The sequence below is a fragment of the Phocoena sinus genome, chromosome 2, assembly GCF_008692025.1.
Source record: "Phocoena sinus isolate mPhoSin1 chromosome 2, mPhoSin1.pri, whole genome shotgun sequence".
Classification (NCBI taxonomy): Eukaryota; Metazoa; Chordata; class Mammalia; order Artiodactyla; family Phocoenidae; genus Phocoena; species Phocoena sinus.
Window position 1 is genome coordinate 80,319,329 of NC_045764.1, and position 23,438 is coordinate 80,342,766.

The 23,438-nt window shown below is 36.4% G+C and overlaps 1 protein-coding gene across 2 annotated transcripts in view; it reads right to left on the reverse strand.

Moving 5' to 3' along the window:
• Positions 1-23,438, reverse strand: part of UNC13C (unc-13 homolog C) — a 586,631-nt gene that overhangs the window by 258,537 nt on the left and 304,656 nt on the right. For both annotated transcript variants that reach the window (XM_032622977.1, XM_032622978.1), the window contains 3 exons: positions 16,383-16,451; positions 14,642-14,731; positions 8,541-8,669 (listed from right to left, as the gene is read on the reverse strand). In XM_032622977.1, the coding sequence (XP_032478868.1) occupies positions 8,541-8,669; positions 14,642-14,731; positions 16,383-16,451 (288 nt within the window). The remainder of the gene's footprint in view (positions 1-8,540; positions 8,670-14,641; positions 14,732-16,382; positions 16,452-23,438) is intronic.

The window sequence follows — 23,438 nt, forward strand, 5'->3', positions numbered from 1 at the left end:
GATTCTAATAGGGTAGCTTTATGGCTACAATATTATACAGTTTCAGGGGTCATCATTCCTATTATTGTGTATGACCATGTGAAGCAGGTAGTGTCAATAATAAATCTAACCCAGTTCTATACTTGTTGGATACCAAATTCATATCAATTTAAAGGTTTTATGAAGATTAGATACTAGATTCCAAATATATCACAAATACAGAATATTTTTCTCCAGAAATTTAGACTTCATGTATTCTTTTTTTACTGGAGGTAGCGAAAACATTGAAATCTCAAATACAGATATTTTGACTATGCACAATTCATATATCCATCTCTCTTGTATATCTATCCATCCACCCAACCATCCTTCCATCTACTCCTTTTTCATCCATTCCAAAATTCCATCTCCTCCTGATCTACATAAGATCATATACTACGTTAGATGTTTATCTATTTCTCTGATCTTGTAAAATGTTATTATTGTGATGTGTGTTTACTTTAAATTTACTTAAGTAGTATTATGCTATACAACACCTTCTATTTCTTTTTTTTTTTTCCACTCATCAGTATGTTTTTAATTTCTTTCCAGGTTACTAGGTAAACAACTAACTCATTTCTTCTAACTGCTCCATAATATTCTATGGGTAAATCCACCACATTTTATGTATCTATTCTTCTATGAAAGACATATGGATTGCCTCCAACTTCTAAGTATCACAAACAATGCTAAAGTGAATATTCTACTAAATATCTTCTTAGGGATCTTTGTGCAAATATGTCTTATATATAGATCTAATATCAGGATTGCTGGTTCCTAGTTTCCATGCTAACCAAAAGTTCATGAGAGTGCCAATGTCTCCATTTCCTCATGAAATGGGGACATTGGCATTATGTAGTTTATTAATTTTTGCTGACCTGTTAGATATAAGATTATAGCTCAGTGATGTTTTGACTATATTACTTTAATTAATAACGAGTTTAAGAAACTTCTCAAAGCTTATAAGCTTCTTAAGTAAGCATTTTTATAAATTGCCTGTTCGTTTTTTGTGCCTATTGTTTAAAATGGAATCTCTATCTTTTTTAGTTGCTATTTTGGAATTCCTTAGTCCTTTGTCAGCTTTTGACACTGCAAAGATTTTTTGCAATCTTTCGTCCTTCTCACAGTGTACATTTATAATAAATTGTCAATTTTAAAATAATTAAATAGATCAATTTTTCTATTTAAAATTTGTGCTTTGGAATTTTAAAAAGTCTTTCCTACCATGCATCAGAAAGGTATTAACCTATACTATCGTTATTATTATATTAACACTTCTCTTTTTCATCGTCTTAAGTTCACATTGGATATGGTATTAGGCAAGAAACCAGCTCTTCCCACAAACCCCCAAGCCCTAGCTCCATATGGTGAGACAATTTTCCTTACACTCTAAATGTCTGTTCCTTTTCCTAGTAATCTATGTGCCACAATGTTTAGTGTAAAGAAACTCTGTTGTTCTTGTATTTGTTGAATGAGATTTATTTTATGTGAACCAACAGCTTTTTGTAGATTCTGTTAGTTTTCCTACACATATAGTCATATGACTCATAAATTATAACAGCTCTTTTCCTTTCTAATTTATATTCTCATTTCTTCAACTATTATGTTACACAGCAGTATTAATAGGATAATTATCTCTATTTCTTAAATGAATGTACCTAAATTTCATCTGTTAATGTTAGCCATAGTTTTTTTTAATGTAAACTTACATAAAAGAAAATCTGCTCCATTCCTAATTTTTCAGTTTCTTTTTTAATCATAAAGAGGCATCAAACTTCATCACACGCTCATTCTACATATATTGCATAAATATATGATCTTCCCCCTTTAGATAACTATTACAGTGACTTATATTGATAAATTTTTTTCCTAATGTCAAACAGTCCTTGAATTCCTGGGATAAGATTGTTTGATCTGGTTGTATTTTAAATATGCCATTTGATAATTTATTTAGAACTTTTAAAACAGTGTTCATTTACAAAATGTGTCTATAATTTTCTTTTCAAATATTGTCATAATCCAATTTTAGAATCAAGATTACACTAGTCTTACTGGCACAACTTACTCTGCATGTTGTTTATTCTTTCAGAATTTATTAAGGTTTCATTTGTGGCTTAATTTTTGACCTCACTTTGTTAGAAAAATTGAAATACACAATGATGGAAACCTAATAATTTTTGAGGTTTTGGATTTTCACGTTCCTGTCTTCTTCACCAATAAATAAGACACCACTCATTTTGAACATTTTATAAGAATTTATATATTGCTTATGAAGCTGGCACTTAAGAAGAAACTTCCTACTTATAAACTTTCTTCCACATATTTTATAATAAAATTTAAAGAAAAGTTAAGCTTAAAACGTGTCTGTATTTACTTAGTTCTAGTGTAATGACAATAATCACAGGAGGTAGTGAAAAAGTACCTTCTTTTCAGAATGAACATCATTCCCTAAACTAATGCTACTGATTGCATAAGAAAGTCCATTGCAAGGGGAAAAAAATCTAAGAAAAGTCAGGGACACTTTCTAGCTAGTTACTTAAGGATTACTATTTAAATAATATCTCAAGAGTTCTAGAATTGAAATTTTTCCACTTGTAAATTTCAAAGTCACATTTTATTTTAAACTTTCCTTTTATTACTGAATTATTTAGAATTGACTAGAGCAAAAACAAAAGAACAAACAAACAAAAATAGCTATGGCAACTTTTTTGGCTAAAATAGCTGAAAAAGTACACATCTACAAATCAAGGAAAACTTTCTGAAACTTGGCATGCATACGTTCATGTAAGTTGCCAATTTAAGATATTGTGGAGGGTGTTTTCTTTTTTCTAAAAATGCTTTCAGAAGACATCTTGGTCAAAAATGTTAAACGAATAGCAGTAACATACTGCATACATACAGATATTTTTGCAGAGAAGTTCTATTAAGTAAGCAGTTATTCACTGATTTCTGCTACTATATGTGAGGCACAGAGCTATGTACTACAAGTTCAATAATAAACAAAATAGTTTCTATTCTCATTAAACTCAGTGTTTCCTGTGGGAATCAGACAAGTTGAAGGACATTTTAAGATGTGAAAAAATAGAGGGTGCTTTGACCACATGGTACAATCAAGTTTGCATTATATATAGTAGAAATGGAAAAGCAAAGGAAAGGAAGGCATTCTTCTGTTCTTTAAAAACATTATGATATTCATTGCACTATTATTTGTAAAAGTGAAACACTGGAATTGATATGTAAATTGTGGTGTATTTATGTGATAGGTAGCTGTAAAAAAAAAAAAAATCAATAAACTGTACCTAAATGTATCAGAATACATAGTTTGCAAAACCTAACACCAAGCTTTTAAATTTACAGAATCATTCCTACCAAATAACTAAACCTTTTTTAGTCTGGTACTGGAGTTAGAACATGGAACCATATCACTACACTGCTTGTTTGTACAATGTAGTATATGAGAGAGACATATTCATATACTCAAATGGTTAATAGACACGTATAATAAATGTTCATAAAGATGAACCAGAAAGCTAATATCAAGTTAATAATAGAGACTGCCTCACAGGTAAGAGGCAGGGAAATTTGTTTTGGGAGGGAAACAAAGGGACTCTAAAGGCACTCTAATATGCCAGGCACTAGTGTAGTTCTGAGGACACCTCAGGGAACAAACAACAGTTTCTTTAAGATAGAAAAGAAAAAAAAAGACCAAACATTTCAAACAGACTTGAAAATGTATTGGCTTGTCCTCTCCTGGAAGATCATCTGTATGAGAAGAAAATCCATAATCTGAAGGCTGCTTTAGGAGCAACAGCAGGGGAACTAGTTGGACAATCCTAACGGTGATTACTACGAAGCTGGAACACATTCATTTTATTAAGTTCCACGTAAGGAGATCCTCTATTTGGGGGTGAGTGGGAAAGACTTTTTAATACTCCAAATTTTATATAGAAAAATTGGTCAATTTGATTATATTAAAAATGAGAATTTCTTATAAATGTACGCTGTGACAAAGATAAAGATGAAGGATTGTGAACATCTTTGCAATGTCAAAAGCTGACAAAGAGCTAAGTAACTTTAGAATAGCAACCAGAAAAAGAGATTCTATTTTAAAAAATAAGCACAAGCTATGAATAGGTAATTTATAAAAATGGTTACTCAAAAAGCTAATAAACTTATGAGAGATTCTTAAACTCATTATTAATTAAAAATATAATTAGAACATTGGGCTAGTTTATAGACTGATCCTCATGTGTCTTTATGCAAGAGATCAATCACCTATGTCCACATGGCCACACCTGAGTTCTTAGTTTTGCTAAACTGAAGGACAAACATGGGCACGGTGATTCACTCAAGGTAAAAGCTGCTCCATGAGTGTGCAACCAGCCTTTTTTAGCTATTTCTTCTAACGGCAACAATTTCAACTTAACTCTCAAGTTTGTTTTTCATTTTTATTCTGAGCACTATTTTTATATGGTTCTTCAAAACCCCTTTGGAGAAAGAAAGAGAGCTTCTACATTTAAACAATCAGAATTATACTGAGCCTAACAACCCTGAAACACTTGTTTCTTGATTTCAGGCATTACATTATCTAGAGAGAACTCAGATGAAAACAGAAGTGGCATGAATACTAAAAGTATGTCTTGATGAAGCAACTGTGAGTTGAAGAGGCTGACTACCTCATCCAAGGCGACCAAACTAATAAGCAGTAGAGCCAGGATCTAAACTCAGGGGTTCAAACATTATGTTCTTGACCACAGACTTTGAAGTGGAGTCAGTGAAGTAGAATATAAATAAGTTACAGAGTGCTGTTTTTATAAAATTTCTTTCTTACTAATTATTTAATCAACTGTACTCTGTGTAAAGCAGAGCGTTGAACACTGGGGCTACAAAGATGAAACTCACAGCCGAGTAGGGAAGACAAGCCAGACAAATATTACATTATATTCCTAATAAATGCATCGCGGTAAGTGTGCTAGTGGTGACATGTCAGGGTATCATGAGAGCAGACAGCAGCAACTCCGGCTTTCTGAAGAAAAGGTCAGTGAGCTCGAGTTAGCCACGAAGGGGTTTGGGGAGGTGAAGCAAATCCAGGTAGATAAAAACAATGCGGATGGAGGCATCATGGAGTTTAGTGTCCTGAATCACAGAAAGCAAGGGGAAAATTACACTGAAATAAGGAAAGCTAGTCAGAGCTCACATCTTAGAGGACCTCTGAATAATTGCAAAGTTTAGACTTAATCCCATGAGTGAATGGGGGTTACAGATAGGACAGTCATATATGTTTTAAGTAGATAGTTTGGGAGGCAGGTTGGAAATGGATTTGAAGGTCTATTAGTCAAAATAAGCCAAGTTTGTTGTGGTAACAGATAAATCTCCTAACCTCAATAAGTTACTGCAGTAATGGGTTATTGCTGAAGCTGGCTGGATAGCCGTCCTCCACCTGCTATCCATACCATGTGGAATGTGTGTCCTTCCAGGTTACTACGCAGAAGAGAGAGAGCTGGAGGAAACTTCAGGATGTTTTTAAGGGTTGGGACTAGATGTAGCTTTCATCAGTTCCTCCCATATCTTGTCCAGGACCCTGCAACACTACCCCATACAACTACAAGAGGCTTTAGGCAAGGACTCAGAGTCTCCTATGATAGAGCACTTCTTTCAGTCTTGTTTATAAAGGGCCAAATAACCTGTAATTTATTATTGCATCGTTTGAGAAAAGTAACTGTTTATTCATTCATTCAATTTATTCAACAAACACATTTCTGAGCACCTACTATGATCTAGGCATTGTTGCAGGTACCAGGGATACAGCATTGTTCATGTTACTTTCCTCTCCACGCACGATGATATGTGTAAGGACAGAGTAACAGAGTAAGTGGGGTGGAAGGTGCAATATGGGCAGATCCTGGGTCTTACTGCCATTGACAGGACTTTGAACATGACTAAAATGAAGGGACTTTAGAATATTATGTGGAAAAGAGTGACATAATCTGACTTACTTTTTAAAAGGATCATTCTTGCTGCTCTCTTAAACATAGGCAGAGGTTGTAGGGTAGAAGCACTGAGCTCTGTTAGTAAGTTATGTAGTAATCCAAGTGAGCAACAATGGTGACTCAGATCAGGTGGGAGCATGAAGGTGGTGAAAAGTGGTTAGATTCTGGATGTATTGTGAAGATAAGGTGTTTGATTTTGAAAATAAAGTCACCAGAATTTGAGGACAATTCAGATGTATAGTGTGAAGGAAAAAGGTCTTAAAACTTGAGCTCCTCGGAGAATGGGGTTACAGTCAACTGAGGGGAGATAAGCCTTAATTATTAAAATTTTTCCAAGATGGTTCCAGAAGGGCTCTAGGGAGTATTAGTTTCCTAAATTATTCAGGTCCAATGGGTGCTTTGTTTAGAATTTCAAAGGATTAACAATGTTTAAGGAAAAGTCTTTTTCTTAGATTTAAAGCTTAGCTCCAAACAATCTCCACATGGACAAGATTTCATATAAAATCTATAAATCTGCCCACATAAAATGAATACCAGTTAGTTAGAAAATCATGCAAACATTGTTTTGAAGCCAAATAAGCAAATATTAAGCTATATTAGATTCATTTTGACGTGACAATTTATTTGCTTTTTATTAGGGGTATGTTTGCTTATGGGAACTGCACATATTTCTATGTATCTTATATAAATAAAGCTGTTATTTTACTATTATTAGTATTAATATATTAGAAAGACACTAAATAAGGTATGACACTTGACCTTGATGATTTGATTCATCCACTGAGTGTGAATTAGTGGGAGAGGAGGTCATATTTAAGTTGGATTTTTTGAAGGCAGAGGATGGCGGAAGGACATTTTAGTCAAATAGAACAGGATAAACACATGAATATAAAAGAAGATGGCCAGTTAATAGAAAATAATAGAATTTAGGGCTCATGAGAGGGACCAGTTTGAGTCTGGAATTGCGAGGAGGAGGAAATTAAAGGTGGTAAAGCCTGGTAAGATTGATTATAAAGTTATGTATGGGTAACTTATATTGTATAATAAAAAGCTTAATTTTTATATTTTGGGTAGAATAAAGATGATGTTGAAAATGTAGAGGAAGAATTGAAAGAGCTTTGTGGGAGGAAGATAGAGAGTAGAGAATAGACAAAGGGAAGACATTAGAAGGCCACCCAAGGGGAGATTTGAAGTCAGAGAAAATTTAATCCCTAGAAATCCCAGAGAACCAAGTTTCCAAACAAGAGCACACATAGTGGGAATGTTAAGCTAGAGTTAAGAACAGTTACGTGGTTTTATGTTGTTTTGCTTATACAATGACAGACTCCAGCTTTAATGTTTTCTCCTATTAGGCTAAGGAGTCAGTGACCCCAGAAAGGATGAATACTGTAAGAAACCCAGCCCGAAACCTAGCTTGAAAGAGTCCTATGCGCCTTCATCCAACATCGGCTTTCTAGAATCTGCCCCACTCAACTAACCAGGAAGTTCCACAGGTAACTGCATGGTTTTCAATATCTATTTGAGCAACTGCATTCTTCAGAGAAGTGGACAGACAACAGATACATGTTAAAGAGCCATCCCCAAACAATAGTTCTATAGAACTAATAGCGATATATAAAAATCATAGTGTGCATTAAAAAACTTCAATGCAACAAAAAGACACATCACACATAAAGAGAAGTAATAGATGAAATTACATAACCAACAAAGATTAGTATCCAAAATATATTTTAGAATTTTCTACAGATTAATAAGCAAAAGACAGGCAAGCCAAGAGAAAAATCAGCAAGGAATTAATAGGCGATATACAGAAAATAAAACTGAAGTGTTCATTGAGCATATGTGAAAAGACGTTCAAACTCACCAATATTAAAACAGTGTTCATTTCTGAAGGAAGAGGAAGGGAGAAGAATGGAATTTGAAAGAGCTACAAAGTGAAATGCCAATTTATGACTAACATTTAATGGCTTTAAACAATAAAGAGCAGAGCAAATATTGCTAAATGTTAACAGTTGGTCATCTACGTGGTAAGTATATGCATGTTTGATTTACTTTCTGTATTTTCTTTTTAGAAATATTTCTTAATAATAAATTTACATATGTGACAATGTTACCATCCTGTTCTATAAATATGTCCCCATCTATCAGTTTTATGAGAAAAAATGATAAGAGAAGCAGATGAATTAGGGGAAGAACATAGAAGTAGGAGTTGAAATCCTAAGTTCTAGTCCCAAATCTGCCACTTGCCCACTGTGTGACCTTGAGAAAATCACTTAATTCTTTTGAAACTAACTCCTCACCTGAAAAACTTGAACAACAATATCCACCTTTAATATATGAAGATATTTTAAGGAGTGAATTATTTCACTCTCATATATAAGAAAGTGATGTTCAAATGTGAAGAAAAGATATGGAAATTCTTAAAACCTGCAGTTAACGTGAAGTTGAATGAACATACTTTCCCACTTACTGTCATTCTAAACTTATGGAAGCACACATTAGAACAGAAAGTAGACACACATCTTTTCTTACCGGGTCTATTAGCTGGGAATACAGTTCATGGCAATTGTCAAAAATATACTTGTACGTAGAATCCAGGCAAGCCCTGACACAGTCTTTCACCACCACGCTGGCCTTTGGGGGGCTTTGCAGCTCCAGAACCTGGTAGACAAAATATTTTCTTAAATTCAAAAATAAAACATTGTATAAACAGTATAAACAAATCAAACAATATTCAATAAACACTTAGTTGAACTTTCTGTATTCAGGAGAAATGTGGTCTTAGAAATGCTTTAAATGTGTAAACACCCATCTTAACGTCCTAATATAACAACTCAGAGAAAACGAGCATAGTTGTAAATATTCAAATAGAAATACTTACAGTGACCAATCACAATATCATTCCATTCAACCACTCAACAAATATTTATCATCACCTACTATATATCGGACAATGGTGATACTGCAGTGAGCAAAAGAAACAAAAATCCCTTTCCTTGTGAAGCTAAATTTTAGTAGATAATAAACAAAAGAAATCAGTAAAATATATTACATGATGTTGCATGCTGAAAAAAAAAATAAACTGAAGAAGAGGGATAGAAAGTGTTTCAGTGGAATAGAATTTAATACAAAGGACTTCAATAGTAGATCAATTCAGAGAAGTAACAGGATGGGACCAGTGGAAAAATTGCAAATAGACTACTCCAAGAACCTTAGCTTTGAGCAAGGTGGGAAGAAAGTAGACTATTTGAGCAGAAGAGGAAAGTGACCTATTTTTTTAAAAGGCTCCCTTATGCTGCCTTAACGCCGGCTATGGACAAAGCAGAAAGACCAGTGATGAGAATAGTTCAATAATTCAGTCATGAGAAGACAGTGCTTGAACTATGGTAGAGAAAGGAGTTGTTAGAAGAAATTCCATTCTGGTTAATTTTGGAAGGAATAGGTAACAGGATTTCCTGACAGATTGGGTGACCAGTGTGAGAGAAAGACACCCCAAGTATATCATCAGGTGACCCAAGACGGCTGTCCTCTTGCTCTCTGTACATCTCCTGCTCCACGAGTGCCTACTTCAGCCACACTCTACTACCTGACAGACCTTCCTACATACTTGCCCCAGGCCCCAGTTAATGATTGGTCTAACTTTAGCCCCGATGGAAACCTATCAAAGGGGTGGTGAGGGACATGCCCCTCTGCTGGTTTCCCTGGTAACTGAGGGGCCAACCTGACATCAATTCCCCTATAACTGGTAATCTCCCCTTCCTCCCAGGAGTGAAGACTGCCTTCATGGCCGGCCAAGAGCCTGGAGCACACAGCGAGGTCTCACTCCAGGACCTTGCTTCAGACACATAAGATCCCCCATCCATTTAACCACTGATGTCTCTGTTGCTGATTCCGGATTCTTTCTTTAGTCTTGAAAATGGGCAAGTACAGGCCTCGTCGGCCTATGGGGGGTGGCCTAACACCAAGGTTTTAGCCCTAAATAACTGGTACACTGGAAGTGGTCTCAACCTAGATGAGCAAGACTATGCTTAGAAGATCAGGAGCTCAGTTTATGACAGATTAAGATTGAGAAGCCTGTTATGCATACAAGTAGATTTCAAAACAGACATTTGGGTAAATGAGTCTGGAGTAGTAGAGATGCCTGAGCTAGTGATATAAATTTGAGAATTATTAGCTTAGAGAAGACTTTAAAGAAATGAGACTAGATGAGTATGGACAGAGAAGAGAAGGGGTCCAAAAAAGAAATGCTGGGTAATTCTAGCCCTATGACATTAGACAAATGAGAAAGAACAAAGCAATGGAGAAGAGATAAAAGGCAGCCAATGAGATAGGAGAAAAAAGAAGCAAGAGGGGTGTCCTGGAATCTAGGGAAGAAAGGCTTTCCTGGAGGAGGGGTTGATAAAATATATTACATGATACTGAACACTGTAGGATGAAGACTGATGACTGACCACTAGATTCAGCAAAGTGATAGTCACTGGTGACTTGACAAGATCATTTTTCGTGAAGTGATGGATTAAATGTCTAATTGGAGTAGGTTCCAAAAATAAGGGTGGATTTGAAGATTTAATATTTAAAATTTTTTAGTTCTCTAAAGACTGATCTATAGATTTAATGCAATCCCAACCAAATTCCCAGTAAGAACTAATATAATCTATTAAACAATTCTGAAAAGTAACAAAAAAGGTGGAGGACTAAAACTATCTAATTTTAAGATTTGCTATAAGGCTTCAGTAATCAAGACAGCATAGTAATGGTAAAAGTATAGACATCTGGACAGCATAGAAAGTCCAGAAATAGACCCAAACAAACATGATCAATTGATTTTTTTATAATGATGCGAATGAAATTCAATGAATAAGGGATGATCGCTTCAATAAATGGTGTGAAAACTACTGAACATCTATATACAAAAAAATGATCCTGACCCATACCTCACAACTTATTAAAAAAAAAAAACTCTCAAAATGGAACCCAGCATTAAACGTAAAAGGTAAAATAAAACTTTTAGAAGAAACACAGAAAAATCTTTGTGACCCTAGTTTCGTCAGTAGCACTACCTGTAAATAGAAAGACTGATAAAGTAGACTTTAACAAAATTAAAAACTTTTGCTAGGCAAAAGATGATTTTAGAGAATGAAAAGACAAAACACAGACAGGGAGAAAACATCAGCAAATAAAGTACCTGAGAAAAGACTTGTATCCAGAGTAAATAAAGAACTCAATACTCCACAATAAGAATGAAGAGTGGGCAAAACATTTCAACAGACTGTTCACAAAAGAAACTCAGCAAATCAGCTCAAGAAAGCATGATCAACATTGCTAATTAATATAGAAATAAAATTAAGACCATAATAAGATATAACTTCATTCCTATTAGTGAAACTGAGCAGGATCCTGTGGGGCTCCAGGTCACAGAAGTCTTTGTCGCCCCAATTTCTTGTTTGTAGGGAATAGACTCCAGCCTCCATGACCCTCCCTGAGTTCCAAAGGGCAGACTAGAACAGTTACTAATCAGGGAAGGGAGGGGATGCTGAGACATGGGAGGAGCAGTCAAGAAACAATAGTGCAGCCTTGGGGCCAGGTCATGGTTCTGCCTCAGGGATACACATAACAATATCTTTAAGTTCTTTATAGAACTAAAACCCCCAACAAATGGAAGATGCCAGCATTCTTCATTCCAGATTAAAGGAACCAGAGAAGCTCTTCAAGAAGGCTACCAGGTTAAAGGAACCACAGAAACTCATCAGACGACCTGAGGCCAGATTAAAGGAGTGCAGGCCCTGCACACACCCTAATCTTACCCGCAACCTCACCCTTGAGCTGTTGCTATAAAACTCCTTGCCAAATCCTCCCAGGTAGGGACACATAGTTTTTGAGGGCAGGATCCCACTCTGTCCCCGCTTTGCCTGGAAAAGCAATAAAGCTATGCTTTTCTACTTCACCCAAAACTCTGTCTCTGAGATTCGATTTGACACTGGTGCACAGAGGCTGGCTGAGTTTTTGGCATCATTAGAATGGCTAAAAAAAATAAAATAAAATCATGGAAAATGCCAAGAGCTTTACCAGAAGATGTAGAACAACTGAAATTGGCATTTCTTGTAAAGTTTTACATACATTTACCAAATGACCAAGGAATCTCTCTCCTTGTTATTTATCCAACAATAGTGAAAATTTATGTTTACACAAAAATATATCAATATTTTTAACAGTTTTATTTGGTATTACCCCAAACTGGAAATAACCCGAATGCCTGTAGATCATATATAACAAAGAATTACTACTCAGCAATAAAAAGGAATGAACTGTAGATATATTCAGGAAGAAGGCTGAATAGCCAATATGTTACACTACATAGATGATTATTTCATTTACACGATGTTCTGGAAAAGGTAAAACCACAGGGGGACAATAACAGATCAGGAGGTGAGAGAGAGGTTGACTATAAAGGACTAGCACAAGGGAATACTGGAGGCTAATAGGACTGTTCTATTCTATATCTTTATTGTAGTGGTGGTTAATACAACCACACATGTCAAAACTAACAGATCACTATGACACAGTGAATTTTACTGTCTATAATGAGGAGAAAAAGAAAAAAGAAGGAGAAAACTTGTTCAGAAGACAATTCAAGAAGATAAATTGGAAAGAAAAAGTAAAAAGGACTATTTTGAAGGGTTTTGGTATTAAAGGAAAAGAAGGATAAGGGTAGTAGCTGTAGAAGAAAATGGAGTCAAGCAATATTTTTAGGACTGGAAATAATAGCATGTTTGGTGATGGGGAATATCCAGTAGAGTGTGGAAGACTGATAATTCAGGTGAGTGAGGAAGATTGCTGGACCACTGTTTTAGTAACTCAGGAGGAGAAGAAATTAATTACATCAGTGGAAGATACAGCTTTTTTTTTTTTTTTTAGAACAAACAGCTAAGCAATCATAATAAAAAAAAAGAAGGAACAGAATATGGACACAGATGCACCTAAGTAAGTAGATGGGTGGGTGGCAGGAGCTTGTGGTCAGACCTTGAGGAAGCTCTCCAGTAGTTGCTCCTGCTTTTCCAGTGAAATCAGAAGCAAGGTCATCAGCTGGTAGTGAGGGTGGGGGAGGAGGACTTGCAAGTTTGAAATGATTTTGTTTCCTATACACTGCAAGGCTGGTGACTGAGGAAAGGCAGGTATTGAGCACTGTGCTGGCCACTCCCCTCCCTCACTCCCATTTTCCTACCTCCCTCAATGGCAATGGCAGGCATCCCTTGTCAATGAGAGCCTGGATCAGTTCTATCACCCTCTATGCACTGTTCCAGCAGCTACTGCCAGCAGATCAGAATTGATGTAAATTCTATTTATGCCAGTCACCTACTTTTACCATGACTTCAAACCAAATGAATTTTAATTGAACTTTAAAGGACGGATGGTTTATACAGTATGGTTTTGTTTTCTTTCTCTCTTATAAAATACCAATTTTATTGCTTTAGTGAAGATAATCACTGGCAACTGAAAAGAAGAAAAATAATTATTTCTAATTTTTTCTGTACAGGAATTTCCTGAATAAAAAATCATAAACTCTGGGCTTCCCTGGTGGCACAGTGGTTGAGAGTCCGCCTGCCGATGCAGGGGACGCGGGTTCATGCCCCGGTCCAGGAGGATCCCACATGCCGCAGAGCGGCTGGGCCCGTGAGCCATGGCCGCTGAGCCTGCGCGTCTGGAGCCTGTGCTCCGCAGCGGGAGAGGCCACAGCAGTGAGAGGCCTGCGTACCGCAATAATAATAAAAAAAAAATCATAAACTCTCTTTCAAAGGGCAAAAATGTTTAGCCCATAGCCTGACAAGTAGTTTTAAGAAAGGCTTTACATGAATTGTCTGGCTAGCCAAATTACAATTGCAGACAACTTGCTATTAAAGCAGAGAAGATATACCTAAAAAGAAATATTTGCATAGGTTGGTAGATAACAGTTAATTATACCAATGGATTAAACAAACAATCACACATATTCCTATATAGACATTCTCAGTGCAGGAAATGGGAGTTGCTACAATTAGGGTAAACTTAAAAGAGGCTACTCTCTTGCAATGAAAAAATCGGCAAGACATCTCAGTTAAAATTGAAATGCAAAGTGAACTCCATTTCCATTTAATGTTCTTAGGGAGTTTTTTTTTTCCGGTAAGTGTCACGTCCACTCACTAGAGAGCTCTGTTTAAGATGAATTTAACTTAAAACTAAATTTGAGCCAAATGTATCAGAATATCTTAAGTGTCTAGGATAATCTCTTTTTCAACACACATTATGTTGGAAGATTCATTTAGCTCAGGCAAAGGCACCACATCTTAATCAATGGGGATGAACAGTATTGATCAAGAGAAGGGTAGCGCTTCCCTGGTGGCGCAGTGGTTGAGAGTCTGCCTGCTGATGCAGGGGACACGGGTTCGTGCCCCGGTCTGGGAAGAGCGGCTGGGCCCGTGAGCCATGGCCACTGGGCCTTCACGTCTGGAGCCTGTGCTCTGCAACTGAAGAGGCCACAACAGTGAGAGGCCCGCGTACCGGGGAAAAAAAAAAAAAGAGAGAGAAGGGTAAAACCAGACTTTACCAGGGAATAAATGTATGTCACACGAAGACAGTGACAAAAATAAAAAATGTACCTTCATCCTAAAAAAGGTGATACTTGTTAGCAGGTCAACAGTTGATTTCAGGTCTTGCAATCTTTCAGCATTGCTGGCGGGAAAGTTTTCCTGTTTAATTAGGAAACAGAAAATGGGTAAATTATCAGCATTAAGCCTCCAGTGGCAAATAAACTACAACTAACTTTCTGTGAAAGAAAATGGTAAGTAAACTGTGTAAAATTTAAAAAGTATCACCACAGTATTCTCACAATATTTTTACTGTAAAATATCACAGAAAATAAACAAGTTGGAAGTATTCTTGTCTTAGACTTGGAAAGCCATATTCTTCTATTTATTCCCACAACATAAAAAAAAGTAAAAAATAATATCATTAATGCAGTGTTACGAGGTTATTCATCCTTGTTTCACAAAATAGGTTTCCTGCCGAAAGAGGGAGGGTGAGCATATATTTGAAAATATTTTTTATAATTTTCTCAAGATGGGTTATTTTTTCCAAAATCCTTTTGGGAAATTTTACATGCCCTATATTTACATTTAGTCACAATGAAGCTAAAAGTAAAAAAAAAGAAAAGAAGACTGCACTGCATAGTCTCTCCCTGAAGTACTGCAGATTTAAACAAAAAGTTTTTGTTAGTGAAGTTTGGTGAGAAATGTGAGATAAAAATGCAGATGTTCACAGTTTTGAAGGAAAGGAAAGGAAAGGAATTAGGAAAATATTAAGGAAACAATTTCAGCATTGAGAAATTTCTCATATTAACGTGCTTTCAGATAGGCTTTTTAAAGAGCCATTAGGAAAACCACAGGTAACTTTTAGGTATTCATGAACTCAAGCAGAGTTGGAGTGTCAAAGTGATGATGAATGAGGCGGCCTCAAGGTCCTTCTTGCCCCCAAGTATCATTTTCATTGCCTGTCACAGCAGTTCCCTTCTCATAGTGTTGGCCCCAGTTCCGACATGAAAGGTAAAATTTGGTATTACAATATCCGGAAATGCGCAGTTAAGCGATCCATCAATAAGAGACTAAAAATTGAATGCAAGAAAGATACATATGTACAGATATGGAAAGATATTTATTATAGAATAAATTGTTAAAGAATGCAATAATTATTACTATAGATTTTTTGGTAAATAAAATTTGTAACTAAATTTTTTGGTAACTGTATTTTCTAAATAAAATTATATCTGTGTGTTTACAAACACAGACACACACATGAATATATTTGTGTATGTGTGAGTTTCACCTGCAGGTGAAGTATAGAATTGTTGACAATGAACTCTGTACAGCTTCAAAAAATGCACATTGTATTGATCTAGGAGTGAATTAAGTGGTGAATCCCAGAAGGAATATCAAAAGCTGAGGAAATATCAGCTGGATATCTTAGTAAGAAGGGGTGAGCTTTTAAGATGAGGACTGGGTCACATGTCTACTTCATGAATTAGCTGAGGGCCACTCAATCTAATGGTTATTAAAAGAATTATAAAATTAAACCTGTACTTGTGTGCGTACACACCCACACCCCCCCCCCCCCCCCACACACACAGAGTACTTCAGGCTGATGTGGAGCAAGGTACCTAAACAAGAGATGTCTACTTGATTACTTAGGGGACCCGTCTAGTGTGACAGGACCCAAGATTCCAAGATCATTACCTTTACTTTTCCTTTACATAGTGGATAGCTTTTTTTTTTTTTTACAATGTGACAAGTAATCATCTGAGCCAAACACCATATTTTACCTTTAGGCAAATAATTTTGTACATACCCTATACTTTGACAGGTCAATCCTTAAAGAGTTATGCAACTGGTCCAGTAGTTTTATGAATTTTTCCCTCTGTGCAAAGCAAACACAAAATAGGAGAATGGAAATCAATGATAATTCTAAATGTAGTCCTCACAACAAAATCTCTCTGAGTTAATGTCCCCATTTGATAGAAAGGAAGGTTCAAAGATGTCAGTGATTTCTCCAAGATCATAGAGCTGGTATGTGACATAGCAGTGATTCAAACTCAGGTCTCTGACACCAAATCCACACTCTTCCCTGTAAGTCACACTGCCTCTCTGTGATGAATGAGACAGTATCCAAAGAGCTGAGTCATGAAGAAAGAGACCAGACAACTGAATTGCCACTGTACTCCTTCACAGCAGTATGAGTCAACAAGAGAATATAACCCACCCCCTTCCCACCTCCACACACCACACCACCTCCCCAAAATTAAACTATAGTTTTTTTAAACTTCTCCCACCTATGGAAGGGGGACTAGCCGCTCTTTGTGTCAAAAACAATTTCAAAAAGTATTTTCCTTTTGGTAACGGACTTCATAATTTGAAAGGATCGACTGCCTTTAAAGTATGTTTATGATGTAGTGCTAAAAAAGTATAAAATATCAGGTCAACAAAAATTACCCATGCCTCCCTCTGGTGCTGTATCAGGGTTGGACTGACTTCTTCATAGAAGGATTTGAAGATGATAAAGGATAAGAATTAAAACGTTTTGCTAATAAGCATAAGGATATAGTTGAGTGGATTAAATAAATTAGATAAGGTAAAACACCATCAAAGTCACACGTGAAAACTTTACAATAGACAAAGCACCATTCTGAGTCTCCAATTACTAAATAAAAATGAAAAAAAAAATAGGGGGATGGTAGTAAATGACTAAAGGCTCCTCTCTAGACTAATATTATGTAAACACCAAATTACACTTTGGAATATATTAACAAAAGTACAAATTTTTCCCAGTAGTTTCACGAACAAGTTGGATTTATGGGGTATATAACTCTTATCCCTTTAAGTCACTGATCTTGATGAAGTGAGTTGAATATTAACGGGAGTTGATAAATAGTTCCTAAGTTGAAACTTCAATTTTCTGAATAAACTGCCTTTTATCAGGTTTATCTATCAGTGAACAAAGTTTGAGTATTGACTCTGTGTTAATAACCCTTGTGGAGGCAATGAAGGAGCCTAAGAAGTGACCCTTGCCTTCCAGAAGCTTGCTATCTTGTTAGGCAAGTAAGACTCTCCAGTAAAGCTGCCGGAAAATATGATGAATGTCTTAGAGTTTTCTTTCTTACTCTCTATCATACCTTCCTAGGGTAGGAGGTGACCTATGTTGCCCTTGATTAACCCCCATCCTCCATCAATGTGGGTCAGTGGATCGCAATCAAAATAGAAAAATAAAAGAGCTGCTACAATCATCGGTTTAGGCCATAGTAGTTAATCATTCAACGACTGTAAAAATCAATGTGTTTGTGTCAGTCTCTGGATGCTTTATATGACCTCTGTGATCGGTATGAATCATTAAGACAGCCGACATGACCCTAGTCAACCACGCTATGACCCAAATCACTGGCCTTGTGTACAGTGGGACCAACTGTTCTGGTTGTCTGCCCGATATCCCTTCTTCTCTTCCTAACAGAACCTCAAGAGTCAAATATGTCCTTTATGAAACACCTACCCTCCCAGGCCTCTTTTACTCTAACAATGGCCATGTAGCATGATTTTGGCCAATGAGATGTATACAGTTTATTAAAGGGGATGGAACCAGCCAGCATATTACCGATGAATTATTATTTAGAAAGATTCTAAAAGAATGCTCTGCAGAGTTGTTGTATTAGTATTTGCTATATAATTCTTTGTTAGGCCTTTTTTCCATTTGCCCTTTGTGTCTCTCTCCTTTCTCTCACCTTAAACTCAGATGAGATACTAGAAGGTCAAATAGTCATCCCGTGGCTATAAGACAAAAAGCTAAACAAACGGTAAGAATGATGAGGCAGGAAGCTAGGAGCCTCCACACCTCACCCTAACTGTTTGCCTACCCTTTCAAAACATTACAATCCTGAGCAGCTGTACTAGCCCTGAATTCCTTATTACCTTTGGACTTAGGTTACATGAGAAAGAATATTGAGTCAGGTTTGTTGAATTTATATCATGCAGCTGAACAGAATTCTGACTGATACAGATCACACATTTAGTCTTCCACCCTAGGTCTTCAGTGCCCAGCTGGAAAATTTACATTCCAGAAAAACAGAAAACTGTGGAGAAAACTGCCAGGCACGTTGTCGCGAAATCCCGAACAATATCAGATGATGTGAAATTAAAAGTGTGCTCCTGATAGAATTTTCACAGACATTTTTTAAACAGAAGGACAGCCTGAAATTTTATTTCATTTGCCATATTTCTGTTTAACTTGAGTGAGATTACCTTTGTGAGAGCACAGGAGGCCTATCACCTACATGGTGTGATTTGAGGAATAAGAAAAGACTGCGATTAAAAAATGTTTCTCGGGCTTCCCTGGTGGCGCAGTGGTTGAGAGTCCGCCTGCCGATGCAGGGGACGCGGGTTCGTGCCCCGGTCCGGGAAGATCCCACATGCCGCGGAGCGGCTGGGTCCGTGAACCATGGCCGCTGAGCCTGCGTGTCCAGAGCCTATACTCCACGACAGGAGAGGCCACAACAGTGAGAGGCCCGCGTACCGAAAAAAAAAAAAAAAAAAAAAAATGTTTCTCGAGGGACATGCCACAATATCTGAAACTGTCACATTATTTAGTTCTTTGCATTTGGTAAGGACTACATATGTCTGCTATTAGGGGCTAAATCTGTAATATTAACATTAAGCATTATCTGTTATCAAGTATTTAGGTTTAATTAGTTGACAAGAATAACTCTAGACCAGGGGTCAGCAAACTGTATGTAAAGAGCCAGATCGTAAATATTTCCAGCTCTGTGGTCTCTGTCACAACTATTAAACTCTGCCATTGTAGCACAAGAGCTTCTATAACCAATATATAAACAAACGAGCACGGTTGTTTTCCAATAAAATTTTGCTTATGGATACTGAAGCGTGAATTTCATATAATTATCATGTATCACAAATGACAATCTTTTGATTTTTAAAAACCATTTAAAAATGTAAAAGCCATTCTTAGCTCATGAGCTGTACAAAACCAGTTGGTGGGCCAGTTTTGACCCATGACAAGAGGGGAGATTTTGAGTAGGGGGAGGCAGTTACTACCCCACAAGGACACTCTTAGCCAGTTTCCCTAGGACACTGGGAATCGTGGAAGGAAAAGCTCTTATAAAGAAGGTGTGTAAAAACCTCTGCATCATCTGCAGCTTCTCTCTCCCATTCCTTTGCTTCTCAGTATCTCACTCCAGCAGCAGCAGTAGATTTAACCTGAAGGTAACGATGCTTAAGCTCTCAGGATCCTCGCTTGATTCAGCTTCCCTGGGAGGAGCCCTAGCTGCATGTGCAACCTGCTCTTAGGTTTTCATAAATTTACAAGAATAGGATAAAATTATTCTGACCTGAACCAGCAAATTATAAAAAGTTTTTTCCAGATCATATCGAAAGCAGTCATTCTTTAAGCAGAACAGAAACATTTCAAGTAGAATTAATGTGTAAGCTATTTTGATTAAGTTTTTTATAATTTAATTAATGCTAATCATATGAACATACTGGAAATACATTTGCATTTCTTGTTGATTTGAGATTAATACTGATACCAACAGAGATACCATAAAATTATAAAATGCCACTGAAACAATGCTATCAATGACACACTAATTAATAGATGACAAATTCAAAGAGTATATAAGAAGTCACTTAATAGGTAAACTTGAAAAGCACTGAGATATTACTGTTCACTGAGCATGAAAGCCTAACGTTTCTCTCAGTCTGACTAAACTTTAGACAAGCTTCTTCTTGACGCTAGGTCCTAACCTCCCTCTTTTATTTTTAGAGCATTTTCTTTTTTTGCAAATTGTTTTAGACATCATGGTTTTGTTTTGTTTTTTTTTTTTTTGCATTTTCTATGATTGTAAGCATTTCCTGTCACTTTATCAGAAAGTTCGGGTTTCCCAGGGATTTGGAAAAGGAACACATATGTTGGGGCATGGCTGTGTGATCAGGGGGAAGTGCTTATTTTTTAAAATTATTATATAAGTTTCAGGCAAACAGTATTATAATTTGACATCTGTATATACTAGAAAGCAATCACCACCACAAATCTAGTTGCCATCCATCACCGTATAGTTGAATCGCTGTCTGATATACATTCTATCTCTCCCCTCTGCAACATTTCCTCTACAGAGTGACCTTTCTAAATCAGAAATTCAATCAGATTCTACACGATGCCTCAAGAATGAAGTCCAAACATCTGAGTGGGCATTAAACGGCCTCAGCAATCTAATATCGATCCAGTAACACAATGTTCTCTTATATTTCCATCTTTTATTCTATCTGCACTATTCACTAGGCAGGCTACCTTACACACACTTTGAACTTAGTTTTGTATCTTCTCCTTGTCTTTACTTCAAAGACCTAAGGTAGTTTTCCTTCTACTTCTTGGACTTTGAAAAATATTACTCATTCCTAAAAGCACTGTTCCTTTTGGCAAGCTTCCATGAGCCTCTGAAGAGTATCCATCACTTTCTCCTCCTCAATCTCAAGGCAAATTTACAAGTATGAACTCCTTTGACACTTATCCCATTTGGGGAGTGATTTATGGTTATTGTTACACATGGTTAGGTGACTATCCCATTAGAGTATAAGACCCAGAGAACAGAGGTAAACATTTATCTTTCAGTCCCTCTACTACCTGCCATAGTGCCTTAAATGAGGTATCACATAAATATGTCTTGAATGAACAAGCAAACAAATAAAAGAATACCTGTAATGAAAAGGAAATATTTATTAGCATACTTGTTTTTGCAGGGCACTGGCTATGTCAGAGGGTATCTATGCTCAAGAAAAAATTGAGCTAAACATCAATTTTACTAATAATTTGCTATTTGTGTCTTAAGATAACTAACTAAATAAGTTTCCTAAAGACTTTTCTTCAAAGTTGAAAAACTGACCCCCACCTCATGGAGTTTTCTTCCTTTCCAACTCTTGCTCTACCCACGGTGTTTTCAACACCCATGGAGATGTTTTATCCAATCAAGTTCTTTGATAAGCTTGACTCCCAGCAATCTCTGCATTCAAGGGTGTGCAACAAAACCATCTCTCCAAAAGAAAAAAGCCTTGATTTTTAGCATTTGACAGTTTTCATGGTATAAATACTCTCAGTATTTCCAGTTTCAAGATGGCTGTACTCAACAACCAGCCTTCAATAGTCCTAAAAATTCAGCAATCACTGCCTGTTAGCAGGTACAAACTAGCTCCAGTACACCACTGTTTTTACACTCAGTTTTCAACAACCTACTCCTAGAGATACATCGTGGACCTGAGGCTTCCCCCTTTGAAATCTTAACTACATGGATGATGTTCCTACCCAAATCCTTTATCTCTGTCTCTATCATGGTGCCACTTATCAAACCTAGATCCCATGGTGAATCACTTCAACTTTCTTTTGATAGTGTCACCTATATGCTAATTCCCTAACCCTTCGATCATCTCTATTTTTTGTGTGTGTGGGAAATTTCAACCTTCTGCTATATGTTACTACATCAGAATCTGAAAGCTGAGAAATTCTGAGAAAAACTCACAGCCACATGAATTGTTTTAACAACAGATTTATGCTAGGAATTCCTCTTATGTGAGCCTGAAGCGTTTGTCTTTCTATTTCCTTCCCTTTTTCCAGCCTCCTCTACCTTGTGCATCTCTATCATAGCCCTTGTCTTATATATAAGCATTTCTTGTCCTGTAGACAACCACAGAGAAGATTAGGGAAATATAGTATGATTCCATCAACTTTTCACTCCTATATCAGAAGCTTAGCATTCTCTGCAAGGACTCACACACCATTTCCTCAAATTTCAGAATAGGAACTTGTCCTTTCTTATTCCAAAGAATGTCCCTCCTTCCATCCTCTTGACTACATTTACTTCTTTCTCCTCTGAGATGTTATTATATCACTTATTCTCCATCTGATAAATCTGCAACTTCATTCTTGCAGCTAGTTCCTGTCCTAACAATCTATAAATATGTTAAAATTGATCTTAGTAAATAATAAAAACTCCTACCCAACCACGCAGTAAAAGTAACATCTCTTTTTTCATGGTAAAACCTTCTCACTCTTGACCAATCTCTCTCTTACCTTCTCATTCAAGTTGCTTAACAGGTTAGTCTCTATTTAATCACCCACTTTCCCTCTTTTAGTCATTATTATAAAATACAGATACAATATAGAAAAATGTACAACTTTAGTATAAAGATGAATACAAAACAAAAACAAGAAAATATTAGCTGTAATCCCACCAAGTGGCTACACTATTGGCATTTTGGCACATTTTCTTTCAGGCTTGTTTCTAAACCCGTATATATATATGTATATGTGTGTGTGTGTGTGAGTGTGTGTGTGTGTGTTCAATGTTGGAATTAGATTATATATAGATTTTTATATGTATATATTTTCATTTGTCATTTTTAATGGGCATTGCTCAATTATATACACTTTTCTTTAAAAGCTTGATTTTTTAATGACTGCATTATATTTTAGGGAATAAATGAACCCTAATTGACACAGCTATTCATACATGCCATTCATTGAAGATCTCTATGAAATCAGGCTTTAACCTCAACTGCTTCACTTAGCAATGACCTCCTAATTGCCAAAGCCAACAGGCTCATTCCTCTCGCCATCTTACTTGAACTTTTTGCAACAGCTGACAATGCAATATACTCCTCTTTTCTTAAAATATTTTTACCTTGTCTTTAATAACGTCAGATTTTTATCATCATTTTTACCCAATTTCTCTAATCACTTTCCTCAGCAAACTTTGCTTCTCTCTCATCTCCACACTCAATGGTTCTGTTCTTTTCACTTTATTCTTGAACATTTTTCATCCAAAGCATGACTTTAAATAACATATGCACACAA